The sequence below is a fragment of the Salmo salar genome, chromosome ssa02 (assembly GCF_905237065.1).
Source record: "Salmo salar chromosome ssa02, Ssal_v3.1, whole genome shotgun sequence".
NCBI classification, from domain to species: Eukaryota; Metazoa; Chordata; class Actinopteri; order Salmoniformes; family Salmonidae; genus Salmo; species Salmo salar.
In genome coordinates, this window is record NC_059443.1 from 6,641,990 (window position 1) to 6,667,027 (window position 25,038).

A 25,038-nucleotide genomic window follows, 5' to 3' on the forward strand; every position below is an offset into this window, starting at 1 on the left:
CTTCACCGCCCTCATCCTTTCCATAGCTTCCCTCTCCTCTCCACCGGAGGACGCGGTTTCTTCTCTTAAGTGCTGTAGGGATTGATTACATTGGACTACTAAATATCTTGTAACTTTGCTTCAGATTTACTACATATTTATAACATTTGATGTATATATTTGTGACGCATTAATACACAAAATAATACAGATTTGTCAAGTTATTTATTGTGCAGTTAGAAATACAGTATGCATAATGCTCTAAACCTTTATAATCAGTGGTTATAATTAGTTAAATATGAAGTGATATAAATTACAGTACATTTCCACGTACTGTCTGAGAAGGCATATTCACCATTGAGAAGCAATATATTCAATTTCTATCCAACATTTTATTATCTATATTGTCATAACTTATATAGAGTTTTCCAGGACGGAGCTATGATTAGGTGCTTATTAATGTGGGTGGTGAAGACTTCTCTGCTGCATTGTGGTGGCTAAGTCTCAATACTAAATATCGTATTTTCCTCCTCTCCTTTCCTTCATCCCCGCTGGATAGATTTACCCCATCGTCTTCCTTCCTTTCACATTCTGCTAGATCAGTGATCGTGGAAGTGAGGACCCTCTAAGGCAGGTCTTCTACAACAATGGTTCCCAAACTGAGGGGTCAGCAGGGGGAGTGCGGGGGTCTGTGCCCATAGAAATAGACGTGGCGCGGGATGTTCCCCAATGCTGGAAGGGGGGCACCCCGAGGGCCCCGGAGGGCCGCACTGAAAGTGTGTTGTATTTCCTTGCCGTCAAAATGTGAGAGGAAAAAATTGTCCTTTATCCATCATTTTAGAAATTTGCTCCCTGACTGTGTAGCTTTAATTTCGGGGATTATTAGCGAACTGGACACAGTCAAGATACTGTATGAATGTTTCCAAAATATTTGAGGCTACTCAAACCACCATGGGCCGGATTGGACCCCCTCGTGTGCCAGGGCCATATGTTTGACACCGCTGCTCTAAGGCATGGCAGCTAGTTAAAACTGGCACGGAGGGTCCAGGGCGATTCCTGAGGAAGTTGAAGTTGCCCCTAGATGCCAATTTTGGTTTTAAATTTTGCATTTCGCCCACTAATGCTTCAGGTTAGGATTGTGGGAATAAAAACTGATCCTAGATCTGTACCTAGAGGAAACTTCTCTGACCTACACCTTGACCTCATCAGGAGGCTGGTTCCCTCCTAGTACTGCCAGGGCGTTGGTCACCATCTTCTCCACCATTATCTGCGTCGTCTCAACAGAGTGGGTCCCTATGTGGGGCAGGATGATGACATTTGGAAGAGCAGCAAGGGGGTGGCCTCTGTCCAGGCAAAAACAAAACAGAAATGTGTAATTTGAGGGTTATACAGTGCCTAAAGAAAGTAAAATGGATTGAATTGTCTTTTTTTGTCAACGATCTACGCAAAATACTCTATAATGTCAATTTTTTATATATTTTTAAGATGAATGAAAAATAAAACACTAATATACCTTGTTTAGATAAGTATTCACCCTCCCTGAGTCAATACACGTTAGAAACACCTTTGGCAGCGATTACAGCTGTGAGTCTTTCTGTGTAAGTCTCATAAGAGCTTTTGCACACCTGTGTTGTGCAATATTTTCCCACTATTCTTTTCAAAATTCTTCAAGCTCTGTCAAGGATCATGGCTAGACAGCAATTTTCAAGTCTTTCCATAGATTTTCAAGGACATTTAAGTCAAAAATGTAACTTGGTCACTCAGGAACCTTCACTGTCTTCTTGGTAGATTTGGCTTTGTGTTGTAGGTTATTGTCCTGCCGAAGCAGGTTTTCCTCTAGGATTTTGCCTGTGCTTAGCTCCATCTTGCTTTTTTTCATCCTGAAAAACACCCCGTCTTTGCCGATGTCAAACATACCCACACCATGCTTGAAAATAAAGAGGTAGTTACTCAGTGACGTGTTGGACTTGCCCCAAACATAAGGCTTTGCATTTAGGACAAAAAAGTGTATTCCTTTGTCATGTTTTTTTGTTGCAGTATTATTTTAGTGCCTTTTTGCATACATATACTGAATATGAATGTTTTGGAAAAAATGTATTCTGTATATTTGTTTTCTTCTTTTCACTCTGTCATTTAGGTTATTGTGGAGTCACTACAATGTTGTTGATCCATCCTCAGTTTTCTCCCATCACAGCCATTGAGCTCTGTAGCTGTTTTAAAATTCCCAATGGCCTCATGGTGACATTCCTAAGCAGTTTCCTTCCTGTCCTGCAGCTCAGTTCAGAAGGACGACTGCATCTTTGATGTGTCTGGGTGATTTAATACATCATCCACAGAATAATTCTTAACTTGACTAAGATATATTCAATGTCCGATTTGTTATTGTTACCCATCTACCAATCACTGCCCTTCATTATGAGGCTTTCGAAAAGCTCCCTGGTCTTTGTAGTTGAATCCGTGCTTGAAATACTTGACTGAGTGACCTTACAGATGCTGTATGTATGAGGGACAGAGGAAGGGGTAGTCATTAAAACATCATGTCAGCCTCTATCTACAACCTCTCACTCTCACAGAGTGAGTCCATATAACTTAAGTGATTTCTTAAGCCAAATTTTACTTCCGAACTAATTTAGGCTTGCCCAAACAAAGGGGGTGAATACTTATGGATTTTCTATATTTTAGTTATGTAATTTGTATTAATTTGTAACATTTTTACTTTGACATTATGGAGTACTCTGAAGCGCTTGATGAATACAGGCCTTGGAGGCTAAAAGGAGTCATCAGGTTTTATAGACATGGGTATTAGTAGGGGTTCAGGGTATCAGTCTAACATTGGTAGGAGTTTAGGGTATCAGTCTAACATTGGTAGGGGTTTAGGGTATCAGTCTAACATTGGTAGGGGTTCAGGGTATCAGTCTAACATTGGTAGGGGTTCAGGGTATCAGTCTAACATTGGTAGGGGTTCAGGGTATCAGTCTAACATTGGTAGGGGTTCAGGGTATCAGTCTAACATTGGTAGGGGTTTAGGGTATCAGTCTTACATTGGTAGGGGTTCAGGGTATCAGTCTAACATTGGTAGGGGTTCAGGGTATCAGTCTAACATTGGTAGGGGTTCAGGGTATCAGTCTAACATTGGTAGGGGTTCAGGGTATCAGTCTAACATTGGTAGGAGTTTAGGGTATCAGTCTTACATTGGTAGGGGTTCAGGGTATCAGTCTAACATTGGTAGGGGTTTAGGGTATCAGTCTTACATTGGTAGGGGTTCAGGGTATCAGTCTTACATTGGTAGGGGTTCAGGGTATCAGTCTTACATTGGTAGGGGTTCAGGGTATCAGTCTTACATTGGTAGGGGTTCAGGGTATCAGTCTTACATTGGTAGGGGTTCAGGGTATCAGTCTTACATTGGTAGGGGTTCAGGGTATCAGTCTTACATTGGTAGGGGTTCAGGGTATCAGTCTTACATTGGTATGGGGTTCAGGGTATCAGTCTAACATTGGTAGGGGTTCAGGGTATCAGTCTTACATTGGTAGGGGTTTAGGCTATCAGTCTAACATTGGTAGGGGTTCAGGGTATCAGTCTAACATTGGTAGGGGTTCAGGGTATCAGTCTTACATTGGTAGGGGTTCAGGATAAGTCACATCCAGTGCAGCGGCTCGGATCACTTTCTTCTGGAGGGCTTCCACCAACGCATCTTGGTCTACAACGAGGCCTGTGAAAACAAATGCTCCAATGTTTATTACATTTGTTATGGCGAGTTAGAGTCTGATCACAATAACTTTAGGGTGAATCTAACTTGAGATCTCTGTGTGTGGCTCACATTTTGTACAATGCTCTAATTTACATCAATACATGATTTACGTGAAAGTCGTAAGTTCATCTGCCCATAGATCTCAAGTCAGGATTTAGTCTTATGTGTGTTTGGTCCATAGATATAGAATCACTGATTTACTGTTACGGGGACACTCAAAATGACCTGAATGGGGAGGGCCATTCTACTTATTCTAACTCTATGGTCTGGTCATACCTCTACTGATGTTGATGAGAGTGCTGGTGGGTTTCATCATGGCTAGTTCCTTGGCACCGATCAGTTTCTGGGTGGCAGGTGACAGGTTCACCACCACCATCACAAAGTCTGACTGTTGGAGCAGATCCTCCATGTTGGCACAGTACATCGCCCCCACTGCTCTCTCTTCCTCTTTCCTGGAAAGAAAAAAAAGATGAAAATCTAAGTAAAGAAACCACAATCACATTGTCTTTAGAATAAATTAAAGATTAAAGAAGTCTGTTTGGGTACCGAGTCTGTGTTACAGTGAGTTTAAAGTTAAATCCTAATTTAGTTTGAATAAGTAAATTAGTAGTAAATGAATGAACAGCTTTCAGAATCACACAGCAGACCAATGTCTAAACCTTAACCATAGCCATACTACTGTCTAGATTGAATAACGTCCTGCTGATTTAATTTGACCTGCATTTGATGTACTTTTGATGTAAGGTGTCTTTGAGTGTTTGGAAAGTGTGTGAAATAAAATGTATTATTACTACCTGCGGTTCCTGTTATGATAGAGGATCTTCATATCAAATGGCTGGGCCCTCCTGGCCACCTTGTATCCTATCCTCCCCATACCGATGATGCCCAGGGTGGCCCCGCTGACATCCACACCCATGGAGCTCTCTGGCAAGTCCTCATTGTTGTGGGTTAGGGAGTAATGGTGACCTGTAGGAATATGATAAGGAATAGAAGGGGTTACATTCTCTCACTTTATGGGCAGGTTCCCCCGGACACAGATTAAGACTAGTCCTGGATTAAAAAGCACTTTCAATGGAGATTCTTTATTGAGCATTTTTCTTAATCCAGAACTAGACTTCATCTGTGTATGGGAAACTGGCCCTATATGACTGAGTGAGAAACAACTAACTCTGAGTTTCTGACATACAGTAGGCCTACCTTCGACGATCTTCCTTGCAGACGCCAGCATCAAACCCATCCCAAGGTCGGCAGTGGCGTTGTCAACAACATGAGGGGTGTTGCACACCTTCACCCCAAAGCTGTTGATCATGGGTATGTCCAGATGGTCCACTCCCACCCCTCCGTTAACCACCACCTTGAGGTTAGGCAGAGACTGCATCAGATCTCTGTCAACCTTCAGGGCACTGCTCCATACAAAAACTGCGTTGATCTGTTCTGACAGATTCTTCTGGTCTAGCAGGAATGTCTCGTATGGGATAATGGTGAAGTGTTTCTCGACAACTGGTGCAAAGCATTTGTAGATGCCTCCATGCGCTCCGAAGGTAGTGGCCAGTATGCAGGGCTTCTCCATGTTGATCTAAATGAGAATAAATCAACCATAGCATTTGAATGATTCTATTTATATTCTATATACATTCTAATCATTCTATTTCAATGGCATTCAACATAACGTTTATGGAACAATAAACGGAGAAGAACGCTTTGGATATCCTATAATCGTCAACTGTTTTCACAATTGTTTCAAAATGTAGAACAATACAATAGAGTAGGTATTTCAGATTGTAAATGCATTCTAACCAATTCTAATTTTCCAAAATATCATTCACTGTTTAAGTAAACTTTCTTCAGGTTTAACGGTCAATCTACTGTATGTCGAGATTCGTCTGCAACAGTAGGCTATCAAAGCTCAGAGGTCACTACGTAAACAAAATAGTCTAAAGAAACATTTGCTTCGTCAAGACATGATCATAAAAGTATATTTCACTTCCTTACCAGTTGGCATATTGTGCGCGTTCCTCCAAATGAGAGCAGAGTCTTCAATCTGTTTATCAAATGGAACATGTCGTTTCTGTCTGACAGCCAGGCGCGATTAATCCACTACCGTTTCACCGATGAAAGGAGGCATTAGTCTGTGAAATATTCACAGGGCTCTGTACAACATGCCAATGGGAGGAAGACAAACATTAATGCACTAACCCTCTCTGTCCTACATAACAGAGCATGTAGCGAACTCGAGACAGAGTTCTAAAACTCTCTCTCTGAAATGGATAACCTCATTCAAACTGTGTGTGGTAGGCATTCGTGTGTTTACATGTTGGCTTCATGTCATTTTTAAGTCTAAAACATCAACATCGGACTGTCCTAAAACATCCTCACTGTCCTAATAAATCATCAGACTGTCCTAAAACATCATCATCAGACTGTCCTAAAACATCAACATCGGACTGTCCTAAAACATCATCACTGTCCTAATAAATCATCAGACTGTCCTAAAACATCATCATCAGACTGTCGTAAAACATCCTCATCAGACTGTCCTAAAACATCAACATCAGACTGTCCTAAAACATCAACATCAGACTGTCCTAAAACATCAACATCAGACTGTCCTAAAACGTCAACACTGGACTGTACTAAAACATCAACATCAGACTGTCCTAAAACATCAACATCAGACTGTCCTAAAACATCAACATCAGACTGTCCTAAAACGTCAACACTGGACTGTACTAAAACATCAACATCGGACTGTCCTAAAACATCAACATCAGACTGTACTAAAACATCAACATCAGACTGTCCTAAAACATCAACACCGGACTGTACTAAAACATCCTCATCAGACTGTCCTAAAACATCAACACTGGACTGTACTAAAACATCAACACTGGAATGTACTAAAACATCAACATCAGACTGTCCTAAAACATCAACACTGGACTGTACTAAAACATCCTCATCAGACTGTCCTAAAACGTCAACACTGGACTGTACTAAAACATCAACACTGGACTGTACTAAAACATCAACATCAGACTGTCCTAAAACATCAACACTGGACTGTACTAAAACATCAACATCAGACTGTACTAAAACATCAACACTGGACTGTACTAAAACATCCTCATCAGACTGTCCTAAAACATCAACACTGGACTGTACTAAAACATCAACACTGGCCTGTCCTAAAACATCAACACTGGACTGTCCTAAAACATCCTCATCAGACTGTCCTAAAACATCAACACTAGACTGTCCAAAAACACCATCATCAGACTGTCCAAAAACATCAACATCAGGCTGTCCTAAAACACCATCATCAGACTGTCCAAAAACACCATCATCAGACTGTCCAAAAACATCAACATCAGACTGTACAAAAACATCAACATCAGACTGTCCTAAAACATCAACATCAGACTGTCCTAAAACATTAACATCAGAATGTCCTTAATCCTAAGGTGGTTAATTTTATTTACTGAACTAGGCAAGTCAGTTACCTCTCTAGGGTAGGGGGCAGTATTTTCACATCCGGATAAAAAACGTACCCGATTTAATCTGGTTATTACTACTGCCCAGAAACTAGAATATGCATATAATTGTTTGATTTGGATAGAAAACACCCTAAAGTTTCTAAAACTGTTTGAATGGTGTCTGTGAGTATAACAGAACTCATATGGCAGGCCAAAACCTGAGAAGATTCTGTACAGGAAGTGCCCTCTCTGACCATTTCTTGGCCTTCTATACTCTCTTTATTGAAAACAGAGGATCTCTGCTGTAACGTGACACTTTCTAAGGCTCCCATAGGCTCTCAGAAGGCGCCAGAACGTTGAATGATGACTTTGCAGTCCCAGGCTGAAAAACAATAGCGCATTTGGATAGTGGTTGATCTGAGAACAATGAGACAGGGGCGCGCGTGCACGTGAAGAGGCCATTTTACATTTTCAGTCTTTGAACGAAAAAGACGTCTCCCGGTCGGAATATTATCGCTATTTTACGAGAAAAATCGCATAAAAATTGATTTTAAACAGCGTTTGACATGCTTCGAAGTACGGTAATGGAATATTTTGAATTTTTTTGTCACGACATGCATCCGCGCGTCACCGTTCTGATAGTGTCTTGAACGCAAGAACAAAACAGAGGATATTTGAACATAACTATGGATTATTTTGAACCAAAACAACATTTGTGGATGAAGTAGAAGTCCTGGGAGTGCATTCTGACGAAGAACAGCAAAGGTAATCCAATTTTTCTTATAGTAAATCTGAGTTTGGTGAGTGCCAAACTTGGTGGGTGTCAAATTAGCTAGCCCGTGATGGCGAGCTATCTACTCAGAATATTGCAAAATGTGCTTTTGCCGAAAAGCTATTTTAAAATCTGACACCGCGATTGCATAAAGGAGTTCTGTATCTATAATTCTTAAAATAATTGTTATGTTTTTTGTGAACGTTTATCGTGAGTAATTTAGTAAATTCACCGGAAGTTTTCGGTATGTTTGCTAGTTCTGAACGTCACATGCTAATGTAAAAGCTGGTTTGTGATATAAATATGAACTTGATTGAACAAAACATGCATGTATTGTATAACATAATGTCCTAGGAGTGTCATCTGATGAAGATCATCAAAGGTTAGTGCTGCATTTAGCTGTGGTTTTGGTTTTTGTGACATTATATGCTAGCTTGAAAAATGGGTGTCTGATTATTTCTGGCTGGGTACTCTCCTGACATAATCTAATGTTTTGCTTTCGTTGTAAAGCCTTTTTGAAATCGGACAATGTGGTTAGATAAAGGAGCGTCCTGTCTTTAAAATGGTGTAAAATAGTCATATGTTTGAGAAATTGAAGTAATAGCATTTTGAAGGTATTTGAATACCGCGCCACTCGATTCCACTGGCTGTTGAGTCCCACATACCCTAGAGAGGTTTTAAGAACACACTTATTTTCAACGACAGCCTGGGAACTGCCTTGTTCAAGGGCAGAACGACAGATTTGTACCTTGTCAGCTCAGGGATTCGAACTTTCGGTTACTAGTCTAATGCTCTAACCACTAGGCTACGCTGCTGTGGTGTGTGTGTGTGTGTGTGTGTGTGTGTGTGTGTGTGTGTGTGTGTGTGTGTGTGTGTGTGTGTGTGTGTGTGTGTGTGTGTGTGTGTGTGTGTGTGTGTGTGTGTGTGTGTGTGTGTGTGTGTGTGTGTGTGTGTGTGTGTGTGTGTGTGTGTGTGTGTGTGTGTGTGTTAGTTTCATGAGAATCAGAGTTTGCATTTGTATTTATTTTGTTATTTGTAATGACCAAGATGACTAAAAGTAAATAAGTCCAGTTCCAGTAAGCCTGTCCATATGTCCAGCAGGGGGTATACTGTACACGTCCGACAGAGCTAGAGATCTGCCTCATTCATCTCTAATGATCAGCTAAAGGTCCGGTAGTATTCCTCTGGTCATGTTATACTGCCCTTCCTGTCACGAATCCCACCGAAGGTGGCTCCCCTGCCTGCTCGGGCGGCGCTCGGCGGTCGTCGTCGCCGGCCTACTAGCCGCCGCTGATCCCTTTTTCCTTTTCGTTTGGTATGTCTTATTGTTTGCACCTGTTCCTTATTTGTGTCTCTTGATTTATGGTTATTTAAGTCTGTTTAGCCCGCCCAGGTTTGTGCGGGATTATTTTCGTCAGAGTGTTTTTGGATGTGCTGGCGATCTACTTGTATTATTTTATATGCGTACTGTGAAACCGTTGTAATTGGGCACTTCGCATTTCACGCCGGTTGTGTTGGCGTCGAACGTTTTTGTATTTGAAGGAATAAATAAATGTTTTCCTTACCTCTGCTCTCTGCGCCTGACTCCTACCACCACTCCTAGCATTCGCTGACACTTCCTTACTTTTCCAAGAATGAATGACTAAGTGATTTACTGAGTGAATGACTGAATGAATGACTGAGTAAATATTATACTTTACTAAAATAAATATTTTCTTAACTCTATTTTCGTAAAACTGCATTGTTGGTTAAGGGTTTGTAAGTAAGCAATTTAAGGTAAGGTCTACACCTGTTGTATTCGGCGCATGTGACAAATACAATTGGATTTGAGTCTTCTTTTAGTCAAACTGATGCAACTCATTTCCGTTAACCTGTTTGGGCCCTTGTGCCTCATACCTAACATGCCATGTAAAACCTTATGAATTCACACACCTGCTATTCCTATCACTCGTTTATTTCCCTTCGTGGATTGTAAACGAAATGATTTGTGTATGGAAACTTTCTCTAGCCCAAATGCTTGCCCCAATCCTATGCTTTTAACCCCTGACGACGTGAAGAGTGTGCAAGTGCACACTCCTGGAAAAGGGTGCAAAATCGGGATGCAACCATTCAGAAGTGAGAGGCAGCTCTAGTTCCCTACATGGCTCCTCCCTTCCTTTTGCCAGTTGGTTCAGTGACAGCCTGGCCCCAGTCAGTCACCCCTGTGTCGGCCCCATAATTAATGCAGGTGTCCAATCCCCCCTATGGTCTTCTGGGCTTGGGGCCCAAGCCTCTCGTCAAAAGTAGTGCACTACATAGGGAATAGGGTGCCATTTGGGACACAACATTAGTCTCTTATAGAAGGGTGGTGAAATATCTTTCTATGGGCTGAAGGGGCTTGAATGGTGGTTCCTGGGGGTTTTAAGAGGCCCTGTCAGTATAGTCAGGCCCCAGATGTAAGCCCTGAAGGACTGTGTCTGTAGACAGACAGTAAAGGCCCTGTCAGTATAGTCAGGCCCCAGATGTAAGACCTGAAGGACTGTGTCTGTAGACAGACAGTAAAGGCCCTGTCAGTATAGTCAGGCCCCAGATGTAAGACCTGAAGGACTGTGTCTGTAGACAGACAGTAAAGGCCCTGTCAGTATAGTCAGGCCCCAGATGTAAGCCCTGAAGGACTGTGTCTGTAGACAGACAGTAAAGGCCCTGTCAGTATAGTCAGGCCCCAGATGTAAGCCCTGAAGGACTGTGTCTGTAGACAGACAGTAAAGGCCCTGTCAGTATAGTCAGGCCCCAGATGTAAGCCCTGAAGGACTGTGTCTGTAGACAGACAGTAAAGGCCCTGTCAGTATAGTCAGGCCCCAGATGTAAGCCCTGAAGGACTGTGTCTGTAGACAGACAGTAAAGGTCCTGTAAAACCCATACTGTTGGTCTGAGGCCTACTATAGAATAACACAGCTTTACAACACTAAAAGTTTATCTCTACAAATGGAAAACAACATGCTTTAAATCAGCGTTGAAGGACAACAGTCCCTCTAATGATGCTGCTGAAACTAGTCTATAAATCACAAGAGGGTTTGTGTTGTATAAAAAGGCAAAGCTCAACATCAAACTAAATAAAATATGACTGTAACATATTAGTAATGTGTGTATGGCCTTGGGCCACGGCTAGATTCTTGTCTCAAAAGCCCCTGAGAAAATATACAGGAATGTATTGGGATTCTGAAATATAATACAAAAAACTGGAGGGACTCCTGCAGTGATCAGTCTAGATGCTTGTAAATCAAAGTGCTTCTTTGGACCCGTCGCAAATGGCACCGCATTTCCTTTATAGTGCACTACTTTTGACCAAAGCTCATAGGACTCTGGTGGAATGTAGTGCACTATTTGGGAATAGGGTGTCATTTGGAATGCAGTTTATATTACCCATTTATAGCGAGGGATAATGGTCAGTTGAGTGTAAGGATGTGGTTGACTGCAGGGCCTAATGAATTCTGCATCAGCTCCAGTCAGTGGCCCTTTAGAGGCTGACTACCAGATCATTTATCAACTCAAGTCTAAACACCAGTTCACATGATTGTAATGAGGGGTCCACCTTAGCCTATTCACTTGAAATCAAGTCGCCGTGACAAATATCACCAACCATCCTGTCACCCCCCCCCCCCCACACACACACACACTTTAAATACACCAGTGAAACCATTAGAATGTGAATATAGAGTCTAACAGTAGGCTCTCTGTTTCTAATTTAGAAATGTAAACTAAGGTCTCATTTAGACAGGCTTTGAGGACCTGCCAAACTTTCTTTAGCATTGTTCTCATGCAGCTGCATGTACTTTCCTTCTCAGTTTATTCCTGCAGAGAGACATGACTCCACCCCCTGCATTAGTCTCTCTCTCCCCCACCCTCTCTATCTCCCCCCTCTCTCTCCCCCCTCTCCCTCTCTTTCATACTCTCTCTCTCCTTCTCTCTCAATCCAATTACATTTAAGGGCTTTATTGATATGGGAAACATATGTTTACATGGCCATAGCAGGTGAAATAGATAATAAACAAAAGTGAAATAAACAATCATAATTAACAGTAAACATTACACTCACAAAAGTTTCAGAGGAATAGAGACATTTCAAATGTCATATTATGGCTACATAACGATTCTCTCTCTCTCTCAATTCAATTCAATTCAAGGGCTTTATTGGCATGGGAAATGTATGTTCACATTGCCAAAGCAAGTGAAATAGATAATTAACAAAGTGAAATAAACAATAATCTCTCTCTCGTTCTTGTCTGTTGGTCAGAGGGATTTCAATAGGTGTTGGACATCCCATTCCTTCCAGTTTCTTATTTGACACCATGCACCAGACTCAATATCACTCCTGTAGCATTCTTATCTCACACTCACATCTATACATATATAGACTGTGTAGCCCTTGTTCTGCAACTCAAAAAATAAACGTTGTAATTCTTATGGTAAAAATATTGTGACCATATAATTACAATGTGCTACATTGCTGTATTTCTAACTTGGTTATTATGTGTGCAGTCTTTAATGATAGGCCTATTTTAATACATTTTAAATGATGAATAAAGGAACATTACAATAATATAGTATATTGCATTGTAAATGTTATTTATTGATATGGAAATCATTTAGGAGGCCCGCCCGTGGATCTTCGAGGGATGTAACGCGACATTGCTCCTCACGTCAGATGACTGTGCTTGTATTTTCACCCAGTCCCTAACGTGGTACTGTATTCCTCGATACTCACCGCTGGGGCATATTCCCCGGTCTATCGCGGTAGGAAGACACTGCAGATAAACCCATGCCGTTACCATTACTAGCGGTGTCGGAGAGATAACTCGTCGTCTGGCAGACACCGCTGAAACGTGTTTCTGGATTTTGTATTGACATGTATTTTTATTTTTTGGGGGGGGAGCATTTTTTTGTACCTTTTAACTCCAGTCTGTGATATTCTTCAACACGGAATCTGCTGGGCCCTCAAAGCGTGTTTGATTTGTGCCTCGAGGATATCCAGGATACATTCCCTTTTCATTCGCATAATGGGAGATTGTCGGGTTCGTTGTTATGCATATGTTATAACGCCGTGATTTTGTGGGTGTTTAAATTTGTGTTTCTTGCCGTGGATTGCAAAATTGGAATTTCTCTCCCAGGCGACTCAGCGAGAAGGGAAGTAGAGACAGCGTGAGAGAGAGAGAGGGAGAGAGTGGGGATAAAGACACTGCCACCTCGCTGGATCACACCACGGGATTTAAATAATTGCATGTTCTAAAAAAGGATATACATGTGGCTATTCGGTGTTTAACCGACCCAATCCGGTTTGCAGGATGAGTAAAGACAGACCCAAAAGGAACATCATACAGAAGAAATACGTAAGTATTTTCTAAATGTGTTCTGAAATGCATAATATCGTTCCTGAACTTCTCTCTTGCTAATGGATAACGTCATTCAAACTGTGTGGTAGGTATTAGTGTGTTTACATATTGGTTTCATGTTATTTTTTCTGTCCTAAAACATCAACATCAGACTGTTCTAAAACTCCAGACTGTCCTAAAACATCAACATCAGACTGTCCTAAAACATCAACATCAGACTGTCCTAAAACATCAACACCATACTGTTCTAAAACCTCAGACTGTCCTAAAACATCAACACCAGACTGTCCTAAAACAACAACACTATACTGTCCTAAAACATCAACATCAGACTGTCCTAAAACATCAACATCAGACTGTCCTAAAACATCAACACCAGACTGTCCTAAAACATCAACACCAGACTGTCCTAAAACATCAAAATAAGACTGTCCTAAAACAACAACACTATACTGTCCTAAAACTTCAGACTGTCCTAAAACATCAACAATAGACTATACAAAAACAACAACACCTTACTGTCCTAAAACATCAACATCAGACTGTCCTAAAACATTAACATCAGACTGTCCCAAAACAGCAGACTATCCTAAAACATTAACATAAGACTGGCCTAAAACATCAACATCAGACTGTCCTAAAACATCAACATCAGACTGTCCTCAAACATCAGACTGTCCTAAAACATCAACATCAAACTGTCCTAAAACATTAACATCAGACTGTCCTAAAACATTAACAACAGACTGTCCTAAAACAACAACACCATACTGTCCTAAAACATCAACATCAGACTGTCCTAAAACATCAACATCAGACTGTCCTAAAACATCAACACCAGACTGTCCTAAAACATTAACATCAGACTGTCCTAAAACATCAACACCAGACTGTCCTAAAACATCAACATCAGACTGTCCTAAAATATCAAACAGCTTTTCTCAGTCAGTTACTTAATTCTGAGAATAAGATATTTTCACCATTTCATATTTTATTTTATATGACCAATCCAGTGCTGTCTCCCAAATGGAGACCTATGGTGGTTCTAGTGTGTGTGTGTGTGTGTGTGTGTGTGTGTGTGTGTGTGTGTGTGTGTGTGTGTGTGTGTGTGTGTGTGTGTGTGTGTGTGTAAATCCCAGAATGAGCCCCGATCCACGATTTACAACATCACATCAATATTTGATGATTCATATTTAAAAAACTAATTGTCTTTCAGAAAATGTTATATATTTTATGACTTGTAGTATTATCATATATGGACTAATGCAGGCTGTATGTAGTATTATCATATAGGGACTAATGCAGGCTGTATGTAGTATTATCATATAGGGACTAATGCAGGCTGTATGTAGTATTATCATATAGGGACTCATGCAGGCTGTATGTAGTATTATCATATAGGGACTAATGCAGGCTGTATGTAGTATTATCATATAGGGACTAATGCAGGCTGTATGTAGTATTATCATATAGGGACTAATGCAGGCTGTATGTAGTATTATCATATAGGGACTAATGCAGGCTGTAAGTAGTATTATCATATAGGGACTAATGCAGGCTGTATGTAGTATTATCATATAGGGACTAATGCAGGCTGTATGTAGTATTATCATATAGGGACTAATGCAGGCTGTATGTAGTATTATCATATATGGACTAATGCAGGCTGTATGTAGTATTATCATATAGGGACTAATGCAGGCTGTATGTAGTATTATCATATAGGGACTAATGCAGGCTGTATGTAGTATTATCATATAGGGACTAATGCAGGCTGTAAGTAGTATTATCATATAGGGACTAATGCAGGCTGTATGTAGTATTATCATATAGGGACTAATGCAGGCTGTATGTAGTATTATCATATAGGGACTAATGCAGGCTGTATGTAGTATTATCATATAGGGACTAATGCAGGCTGTATGTAGTATTATCATATATGGACTAATGCAGGCTGTATGTAGTATTATCATATAGGGACTAATGCAGGCTGTATGTAGTATTATCATATAGGGACTAATGCAGGCTGTATGTAGTATTATCATATATGGACTAATGCAGGCTGTATGTAGTATTATCATATAGGGACTAATGCAGGCTGTATGTAGTATTATCATATATGGACTAATGCAGGCTGTAAGTAGTATTATCATATATGGACTAATGCAGGCTGTAAGTAGTATTATCATATAGGGACTAATGCAGGCTGTTTGTAGTATTATCATATAGGGACTAATGCAGGCTGTATGTAGTATTATCATATAGGGACTAATGCAGGCTGTATGTAGTATTATCATATAGGGACTAATGCAGGCTGTATGTAGTATTATCATATAGGGACTAATGCAGGCTGTAAGTAGTATTATCATATAGGGACTAATGCAGGCTGTATGTAGTATTATCATATAGGGACTAATGCAGGCTGTAAGACATTAGGGGCCTGTGGCAAAAGTTAATGTGTCCAATTTCCTGGTCATATGTTGATTTGAAGATGTTTAAACAATTTGCAACCTATCCTCATTTTACTTCGTCCCCAATTTAGCTCATTTATTGTGCCCATTGTTCCAACAATGTTATTGCATTAATTCATCATTTACTTTCCAATCAACCTTTTTCAGCAAGTATCAGACAGGACATTTATTTAATAGCTCTACCTAATAATAGGTGGAATTTTCCTTGAATCCGACAGCAACAGGAGCTATTTTTATGCTGTTAATATTATTCACAATTAGTGTCACACCTACTGTAATTACATTCCTTTTCCAGTTGTCTTCCACTTCAACAGGGCTCCCGGGTGGTGCAGCGGTCTAAGGCACTGCATCTCAGTGCAGACCCTGGTTTGATTCCAGGCTGTATCACAACTGGCTGTGATTGGGAGTCCCATTGGGCGGCGCATAATTGGCCTGTCTGGGTTTGGCCCAGGGTAGGCTGTCATTGTAAATAAGAATTTGTTCTTAACTGACTTGCCTAGTTAAAGATACATTTAAAAAATAATTTGGACACATGAGGTGTCATATCCTAAAGTGCTTCCGAATGTTCTTGTTCACTCCTGTCTCTTCTATTGTTAATATTTTCCAAGAAGGCAACATGGAAAAAACTCCTGTCTAGCTTTCGGTAAAAGTTGGTCAGAAATGCAGTAAGCCAGCCACTAAAACAAACAAAGTGGACTCTTTCTTTGAACCTGGACTCAGACAAGCACTTGCCCTTGTAGTTTAACTTCCTCTCAATGAGTGTAAGACTGTTATTACTGTTGCTTTGTTTAAGGGCTGAGACACACATGTAAGCGGTTCCTGGCTGACAGTAATAGAACGTAATTTGCCAACCCAAGTGAGCTTGTAGTATCGCGTGAAGAATGTCGGCAGACATCTACAGCGGGTGGTCCCTAAAGCAATGTGTGCTGAACGATCAGCAGACGTCTACAGCGGGTGGTCCCTAAAGCAATGTGTGCTGAACGATCTGCAGACGTCTACAGCGGGTGGTCCCTAAAGCAGTGTGTGCTGAACGATCAGCAGACGTCTACAGCGGGTGGTCCCTAAAGCAATGTGTGCTGAACGTTCAGCAGACGTCTACAGCGGGTGGTCCCTAAAGCAACGTGTGCTGAACGATCAGAGACGTCTACAGCGGGTGGTCCCTAAAGCAATGTGTGCTGAACGATCAGAGACGTCTACAGCGGGTGGTCCCTAAAGCAATGTGTGCTGAACGATCAGAGACGTCTACAGCGGGTGGTCCCTAAAGCAATGTGTGCTGAACGATCAGCAGACGTCTACAGCGGGTGGTCCCTAAAGCAATGTGTGCTGAACGATCAGAGACGTGTACAGCGGGTGGTCTCTAAAGCAATGTGTGCTGAACGATCAGAGATGTCTACAGCGGGTGGTCCCTAAAGCAATGTGTGCTGAACGATCTGCAGACATCTACAGCGGGTGGTCCCTAAAGCAATGTGTGCTGAACGATCTGCAGACGTCTACAGCGGGTGGTCCCTAAAGCAATGTGTGCTGAACGATCTGCAGACGTCTACAGCGGGTGGTCCCTAAAGCAATGTGTGCTGAACGATCAGAGACGTCTACAGCGGGTGGTCCCTAAAGCAATGTGTGCTGAACGATCTGCAGACGTCTACAGCGGGTGGTCCCTAAAGCAATGTGTGCTGAACAATCTGCAGACGTCTACAGCGGGTGGTCCCTAAAGCAATGTGTGCTGAACGATCTGCAGACGTCTACAGCGGGTGGTCCCTAAAGCAATGTGTGCTGAACGATCTGCCGACGTCTACAGTGGGTGGTCCCTAAAGCAATGTGTGCTGAACGATCAGAGACGTCTACAGCGGGTGGTCCCTAAACCAATGTGTGCTGAACGATCTGCAGACGTCTACAGCGGGTGGTCCCTAAAGCAATGTGTGCTGAACGATCAGAGACGTCAACAGCGGGTGGTCCCTAAAGCAATGTGTGCTGAACGATCTGCAGACGTCTACAGCGGGTGGTCCCTAAAGCAATGTGTGCTGAACGATCTGCAGACGTCTACAGCGGGTGGTCCCTAAAGCAATGTGTGCTGAACGATCAGCAGACGTCTACAGCGGGTGGTCCCTAAAGCAATGTGTGCTGAACGATCTGCAGACGTCTACAGCGGGTGGTCCCTAAAGCAATGTGTGCTGAACGATCAGCAGACGTCTACAGCGGGTGGTCCCTAAAGCAATGTGTGCTGAACGATCAGCAGACGTCTACAGCGGGTGGTCCCTAAAGCAATGTGTGCTGAACGATCAGCAGACGTCTACAGCGGGTGGTCCCTAAAGCAATGTGTGCTGAACGATCAGAGACGTCTACAGCGGGTGGTCCCTAAAGCAATGTGTGCTGAACGATCAGAGACGTCTACAGCGGGTGGTCCCTAAAGCAATGTGTGCTGAACGATCAGCAGACGTCTACAGCGGGTGGTCCCTAAAGCAATGTGTGCTGAACGATCAGAGACGTCTACAGCGGGTGGTCTCTAAAGCAATGTGTGCTGAACGATCTGCAGACATCTACAGCGGGTGGTCCCTAAAGCAATGTGTGCTGAACGATCAGCAGACGTCTACAGCGGGTGGTCCCTAAAGCAATGTGTGCTGAACGATCTGCAGACGTCTACAGCGGGTGGTCCCTAAAGCAATGTGTGCTGAACGATCAGCAGACGTCTACAGCGGGTGGTCCCTAAAGCAATGTGTGCTGAACGATCAGAGACGTCTACAGCGGGTGGTCCCTAAAGCAATGTGTGCTGAACGATCTGCAGACGTCTACAGCGGGTGGTCCCTAAAGCAATGTGTGCTGAACGATCAGCAGACGTCTACAGCGGGTGGTCCCTAAAGCAATGTGTGCTGAACGATCTGCAGACGTCTACAGCGGGTGATCCCTAAAGCAATGTGTGCTGAACGATCATCAGACGTCTACAGCGGGTGGTCCCTAAAGCAATGTGTGCTGAACGATCAGCAGACGTCTACAGCGGGTGGTCCCTAAAGCAATGTGTGCTGAACAATCTGCAGACGTCTACAGCGGGTGGTCCCTAAAGCAATGTGTGCTGAACGATCAGAGACGTCTACAGCGGGTGGTCCCTAAAGCAATGTGTGCTGAACGATCAGAGACGTCTACAGCGGGTGGTCCCTAAAGCAATGTGTGCTGAACGATCAGCAGACGTCTACAGCGGGTCGTCCCTAAAGCAATGTGTGCTGAACGATCAGAGACGTCTACAGCGGGTGGTCCCTAAAGCAATGTGTGCTGAACGATCAGACGTCTACAGCGGGTGGTCCCTAAAGCAATGTGTGCTGAACGATCAGAGACGTCTACAGCGGGTGGTCCCTAAAGCAATGTGTGCTGAACGATCAGAGACGTCTACAGCGGGTGGTCCCTAAAGCAATGTGTGCTGAACGATCAGAGACGTCTACAGCGGGTGGTCCCTAAAGTAATGTGTGCTGAACGATCAGCAGACGTCTACAGCGGGTGGTCCCTAAAGCAATGTGTGCTGAACGATCAGAGACGTCTACAGCGGGTGGTCCCTAAAGCAATGTGTGCTGAACGATCAGACGTCTACAGCGGGTGGTCCCTAAAGCAATGTGTGCTGAACGATCAGAGACGTCTACAGCGGGTGGTCCCTAAAGTAATGTGTGCTGAACGATCAGCAGACGTCTACAGCGGGTGGTCCCTAAAGCAATGTGTGCTGAACGATCAGAGACGTCTACAGCGGGTGGTCCCTAAAGCAATGTGTGCTGAACGATCAGAGACGTCTACAGCGGGTGGTCCCTAAAGTAATGTGTGCTGAACGATCAGCAGACGTCTACAGCGGGTGGTCCCTAAAGCAATGTGTGCTGAACGATCAGAGACGTCTACAGCGGGTGGTCCCTAAAGCAATGTGTGCTGAACGATCAGAGACGTCTACAGCGGGTGGTCCCTAAAGCAATGTGTGCTGAACGATCAGAGACGTCTACAGCGGGTGGTCCCTAAAGCAATGTGTGCTGAACGATCAGAGCGTCTACAGCGAGTGGTCCCTAAAGCAATGTGTGCTGAACGATCAGAGACGTCTACAGCGGGTGGTCCCTAAAGTAATGTGTGCTGAACGATCAGCAGACGTCTACAGCGGGTGGTCCCTAAAGCAATGTGTGCTGAACGATCAGAGACGTCTACAGCGGGTGGTCCCTAAAGCAATGTGTGCTGAACGATCAGAGACGTCTACAGCGGGTGGTCCCTAAAGCAATGTGTGCTGAACGATCAGCAGACGTCTACAGCGGGTGGTCCCTAAAGCAATGTGTGCTGAACGATCAGAGACGTCTACAGCGGGTGGTCCCTAAAGTAATGTGTGCTGAACGATCAGCAGACGTCTACAGCGGGTGGTCCCTAAAGCAATGTGTGCTGAACGATCAGAGACGTCTACAGCGGGTGGTCCCTAAAGCAATGTGTGCTGAACGATCAGAGACGTCTACAGCGGGTGGTCCCTAAAGCAATGTGTGCTGAACGATCAGAGACGTCTACAGCGGGTGGTCCCTAAAGCAATGTGTGCTGAACGATCAGAGACGTCTACAGCGGGTGGTCCCTAAAGCAATGTGTGCTGAACGATCTGCAGACGTCTACAGCGGGTGGTCCCTAAAGCAATGTGTGCTGAACGATCTGCAGACGTCTACAGCGGGTGGTCCCTAAAGCAATGTGTGCTGAACGATCTGCAGACGAACGCTAGAACCACATTCGGTGCGATGTGTGTAAGCTGAAAGAACAATCATACCTGATTTGTGAACAGTTCTATGCCAAGGACTTACTGTGTTAGCATGATATAATAAACATAATCAGACCAAGAACAGGAATCACTGGGATTTCCCATAACACAAAATTGCATTTTAAAGTGTCAAAGTACATACATTTTTGCACTTTTAAGTCATTTTTGTTTGAATACCATATTGAAAATTCATTTGGGTACGGGGTTTCTTGGGCAACATGTTGGCAGTACTTTTAAATGATTTCCTTTTTAAATGATATTTGATGGACTTTTCTCTTTCTCACTCAAGTTATTATTCACAATTCATAATGAAAAACAACGTAATGAGAGACGGGAGGTGTTAAACATTGTAACTGTTGTTTTAATGAACGACAGTAGTTAAAGCTTCAGAACAGTACATCATAGGGGATATTATAGAGGATAACAGGGTTCCTCTGTGTAGTTGCCTCAGTGCAGATACTCAGCCGGTCTAAAGCCTAATTCATTGGTGTGTGGTGGGGTAAGCACAGCTGCCACTGCTGGGCCTTTACACATGTAAAGAGGCTGTCACAGCATACGTCCCAACTAGCACCCTATTCCCTATATAGTGCACTACTTTTGACCAGGGCCCAATGGGGCAATTGACCAAATCCCAGTGGGCCATTTGACCAGAGCTCTATGGTCCCTGGTCTAAAGTACTGCACTATATAGGGAACAGGGGGCCATTTGGGACACAGTCACTTTGTTTTATCAGGCGCACAAGTGAGGAGGGCCAAGTTGAAGTATGTGCTTCAGTGTGTGGCGGAACCAGACGGACACAGAGCAGCAGAGGGGTGTGTGGCCTGGCCAGCGCCATGGAGAGAGAGAGGACAGACAGACAGAGCAGCAGAAGGGTGTGGCCTGGCCAGCGCCATGGAGAGAGAGAGGACAGACAGACACAGAGCAGCAGAGGGGTGTGTGGCCTGGCCAGCGCCATGGAGAGAGAGAGGACAGACAGACACAGAGCAGCAGAGGGGTGTGTGGCCGGGCCAGCGCCATGGAGAGAGAGAGGACAGACAGACAGAGCAGCAGAGGGGTGTGTGGCCTGGCCAGCGCCATGGAGAGAGAGAGGACAGACAGACACAGAGCAGCAGAGGGGTGTGTGGCCGGGCCAGCGCCATGGAGAGAGAGAGGACAGACAGACAGAGCAGCAGAGGGGTGTGTGGCCTGGCCAGCGCCATGGAGAGAGAGAGGACAGACAGACAGAGCAGCAGAAGGGTGTGTGGCCTGGCCAGCGCCATGGAGAGAGAGAGGACAGACAGACACAGAGCAGCAGAGGGGTGTGTGGCCTGGCCAGCGCCATGGAGAGAGAGAGGACAGACAGACAGAGCAGCAGAGGGGTGTGTGGCCTGGCCAGCGCCATGGAGAGAGAGAGGACAGACAGACAGAGCAGCAGAGGGGTGTGTGGCCTGGCCAGCGCCATGGAGAGAGAGGACAGACAGACACAGAGCAGCAGAGGGGTGTGTGGCCGGGCCAGCGCCATGGAGAGAGAGAGGACAGACAGACACAGAGCAGCAGAGGGGTGTGTGGCCTGGCCAGCGCCATGGAGAGAGAGAGGACAGACAGACAGGAGGCCTGCAGCTGGAAAGACTAATGCGTGTCCCAAATGACTCCCTATTCCCTATATAGTGTACTACTTTTGACCCATAGGGAATGAGGTGCCATTTGGGACACTACCTTAAACCCTCCCTAACTACAAGGCTGACTCATTGTGTCAGAGACAAAATAGATTTGATTTGATCTAAATACTATTTTAGACGCGGGAGTGGAGTCATCGTGAAGACAGATGGAAATGTAACTAGATTGACACATAGGAGAATCACAGGAGAATCCCAGGGAGATATGAATGGAGAAATGGAGGAATAAACTTGGATGAACGAACAAGACAAGTTTGTTATTTTATTTCTTGGCCTGGGAAGTTGTGAGCTGTGATTTTGCTGCCAATAGGGAATGTTCCACTTCGCTGTGTAGTCGCCGGGGTTTCTCCCTGGATTAGATGTGCAGTGTCAGCAGTAAACAGTGTTTCTCCTAACACAGTGGAGCAATCGTTTTGCTTTTGTTTACACAGTTTGACAGTTGTCTGTTATGTAATGGGCATACGAGCTGTCTACAGGGCAGTTACAAATGACATAATCAGAGGAGCTTTATCAGTGTCATACAGTCTCATGGCTAAATCAGTGTTCAGGACATTACGGTTAATCAAATAGCTGATTTGATTTTGATTTAAAGGCCTACTTTGATTTAAAGGCCTACTTTGATTTAAAGGCCTACTTTGATTTAAAAGCCTACTTTGATTTAAGGGCTACACATTTCTACTCTTGTATTAAAGGGTTTTCAGGCCCTTTTTATAAAGTGGAGTGTGATTTGATTGCAGTAGTGAAAAGAACTGCCAGTAAAACAGACAATCAGATGTCAGCAGCTTTATTATTCTAATCAGGTTAATAGAAACTAGGGGATTTGTCAACGTCTTCAAGATAATTGTATGGGATTTATAATACATCTGAGCTAGATTACAGCAAGCCTTTTAGTATGTTTTATCATTTCCTCAATCTCTACGTTTAATCCATACTGGCAGATGTTGAGAGAAGTGAAAACATCGAAAAGAGACTTTTACTTTCAGATGAATTTATTGTTCAGTATTTCTTTCCTTCAGGAAAAGCAGCAGCAGCGAGGTTTATTGACAAAACAGAGGTAGTTCTGATACAGAACAGGATTTTACAGTATTCTACATAGAATGCGAGAGTGGGACATAAAGGAGAGGCAGTTTTCATTTTAGGGATTTTCAACAGATAAATCCAGACTACTCCCCACAGACAGATTTATACTTCAGCATTGTTACGAGGTGATGAAGAAGGACAGATAAATCCAGACTACTCCCCACAGACAGATTTATACTTCAGCATTGTTACGAGGTGATGAAGAAGGACAGATACATACAGACTACTCCCCACAGACAGATTTATACTTCAGCATTGTTACGAGGTGATGAAGAAGGACAGATACATACAGACTACGCCCCACAGACAGATTTATACTTCAGCATTGTTACGAGGTGATGAAGAAGGACAGATACATACAGACTACTCCCCACAGACAGATTTATACTTCAGCATTGTTACGAGGTGATGAAGAAACACAGATACATACAGACTACTCCCCACAGACAGATTTATACTTCAGCATTGTTACGAGGTGATGAAGAAGGACAGATACATACAGACTACTCCCCACAGACAGATTTATACTTCAGCATTGTTACGAGGTGATGAAGAAGGACAGATACATACAGACTACTCCCCACAGACAGATTTATACTTCAGCATTGTTACGAGGTGATGAAGAAGGACAGATACATACAGACTACTCCCCACAGACAGATGATACCCTTTTGATATTTGTATTTTTTAAATGTAAACTTTATTTAACTACGCAAGTCAGTTAAGAACAAATTGTTATTTACAGTGACAGCCTTCCCCCGGGCCAAACCCTAACCCGGACGATGCTAGACCAATTTTGCGCCACCCTATGGGACTCCCAATCACGGCCGGTTGTGATACAGCCTGGAATCCAACCAGGGTCTGTAGTGACGCCTCTAGCACTGAGATGCAGTGCCTTAGACCGCTGCGCCATATGTAGGGAATAGTTTGGCATTTGGGACGGATCCCCACTGTATCTAGACTAACTAACAGTGCTAAAAAATATAATAATCTCCCCAAGGTCTTAAAATGTTTCAACAATTTATTATAAGGATGTAAACACAACATGGCCTATTTATTGTGTGATTTTGTGAAGCACTATGTACAGTGTTTTCAGTATGGAAACTATTTTCAGCCATTCTCTAAATGAATTTATTAGGTTATCGTTCTATAATGTCAAAGACAGAATTAGAAACATGCACTAATTGGCCCAGGCATAATTCACATTTGCTCATTGTAAATAGTTTGAATACATTATGAATTTATGTGAAAGTATTTTTTATTGCACTTCATCAAGTCTCTGTTCATAACCGTCGCCAAGTCCAACAGAGCTGCTATTAAGGTAGTGATTTCTAGGATCAACACAGACTCCATTGAGAGAGTCTAAATGTGTTGGTTAAAATGAGGTGCTGTTAATCCACCTCCTTAATGATGTGGATCAAGCTGTTTTACTGCAGCTCCAGGTTGACATGGGGCCCCAGTCATGAAATCCTGGCATGGTGGCAAAGCACTGAACAGAGACAGGCACTACTTACTTCCATGTTGTATGGAGAGGTAGGGTGGACAGCATGTTGTATGGAGAGGTAGGGTGGACAACATGTTGTATGGAGAGGTAGGGTGGACAGCATGTTGTATGGAGAGGTAGGGTGGACAGCATGTTGTATGGAGAGGTAGGGTGGACAACATGTTGTATGGAGAGGTAGGGTGGACAGCATGTTGTATGGAGAGGTAGGGTGGACAGCATGTTGTATGGAGAGGTAGGGTG

General features: G+C 43.4%; 2 protein-coding genes across 3 annotated transcripts in view; one reads left to right on the plus strand and one right to left on the minus strand.

Annotated features, from left to right (window-relative positions):
* Positions 1-185: 185 nt before the first annotated feature.
* Positions 186-9,608, minus strand: gyar (Glyoxylate reductase). 2 transcript variants are annotated; one of them, XM_045695753.1, is made up of 7 exons: positions 9,538-9,608; positions 5,720-5,877; positions 4,925-5,303; positions 4,522-4,693; positions 4,004-4,179; positions 3,592-3,688; positions 186-1,322 (listed from the first exon to the last, which is right to left on the minus strand). In XM_045695753.1, the coding sequence occupies exons 2-7, from the start codon at positions 5,786-5,788 to the stop codon at positions 1,169-1,171; spliced, it is 1,047 nt and encodes a 348-aa protein (XP_045551709.1). In that variant the 5' UTR covers positions 5,789-5,877; positions 9,538-9,608; the 3' UTR covers positions 186-1,168.
* Positions 9,609-12,689: 3,081 nt separating this feature from the next.
* Positions 12,690-25,038, plus strand: part of LOC106597732 (protein Jumonji) — a 150,048-nt gene continuing 137,699 nt past the window's right edge. The window contains exon 1 of the mRNA XM_045712773.1: positions 12,690-13,338. Coding sequence (XP_045568729.1) covers positions 13,294-13,338 — 45 coding nt within the window. The 5' untranslated portion in view covers positions 12,690-13,293. The remainder of the gene's footprint in view (positions 13,339-25,038) is intronic.

Coding starts and splice junctions, on each gene's coding strand:
- gyar (XM_045695753.1), bottom strand. CDS start 5,788: ATGTTCCATTTGATAAACAGATTGAAGACTCTGCTCTCATTTGGAGGA. Junction 5,304..5,719: donor CGCGCACAATATGCCAACTG/GTAAGGAAGTGA, acceptor ATTCTCATTTAG/ATCAACATGGAGAAGCCCTG. Junction 4,694..4,924: donor TGCAAGGAAGATCGTCGAAG/GTAGGCCTACTG, acceptor ATATTCCTACAG/GTCACCATTACTCCCTAACC.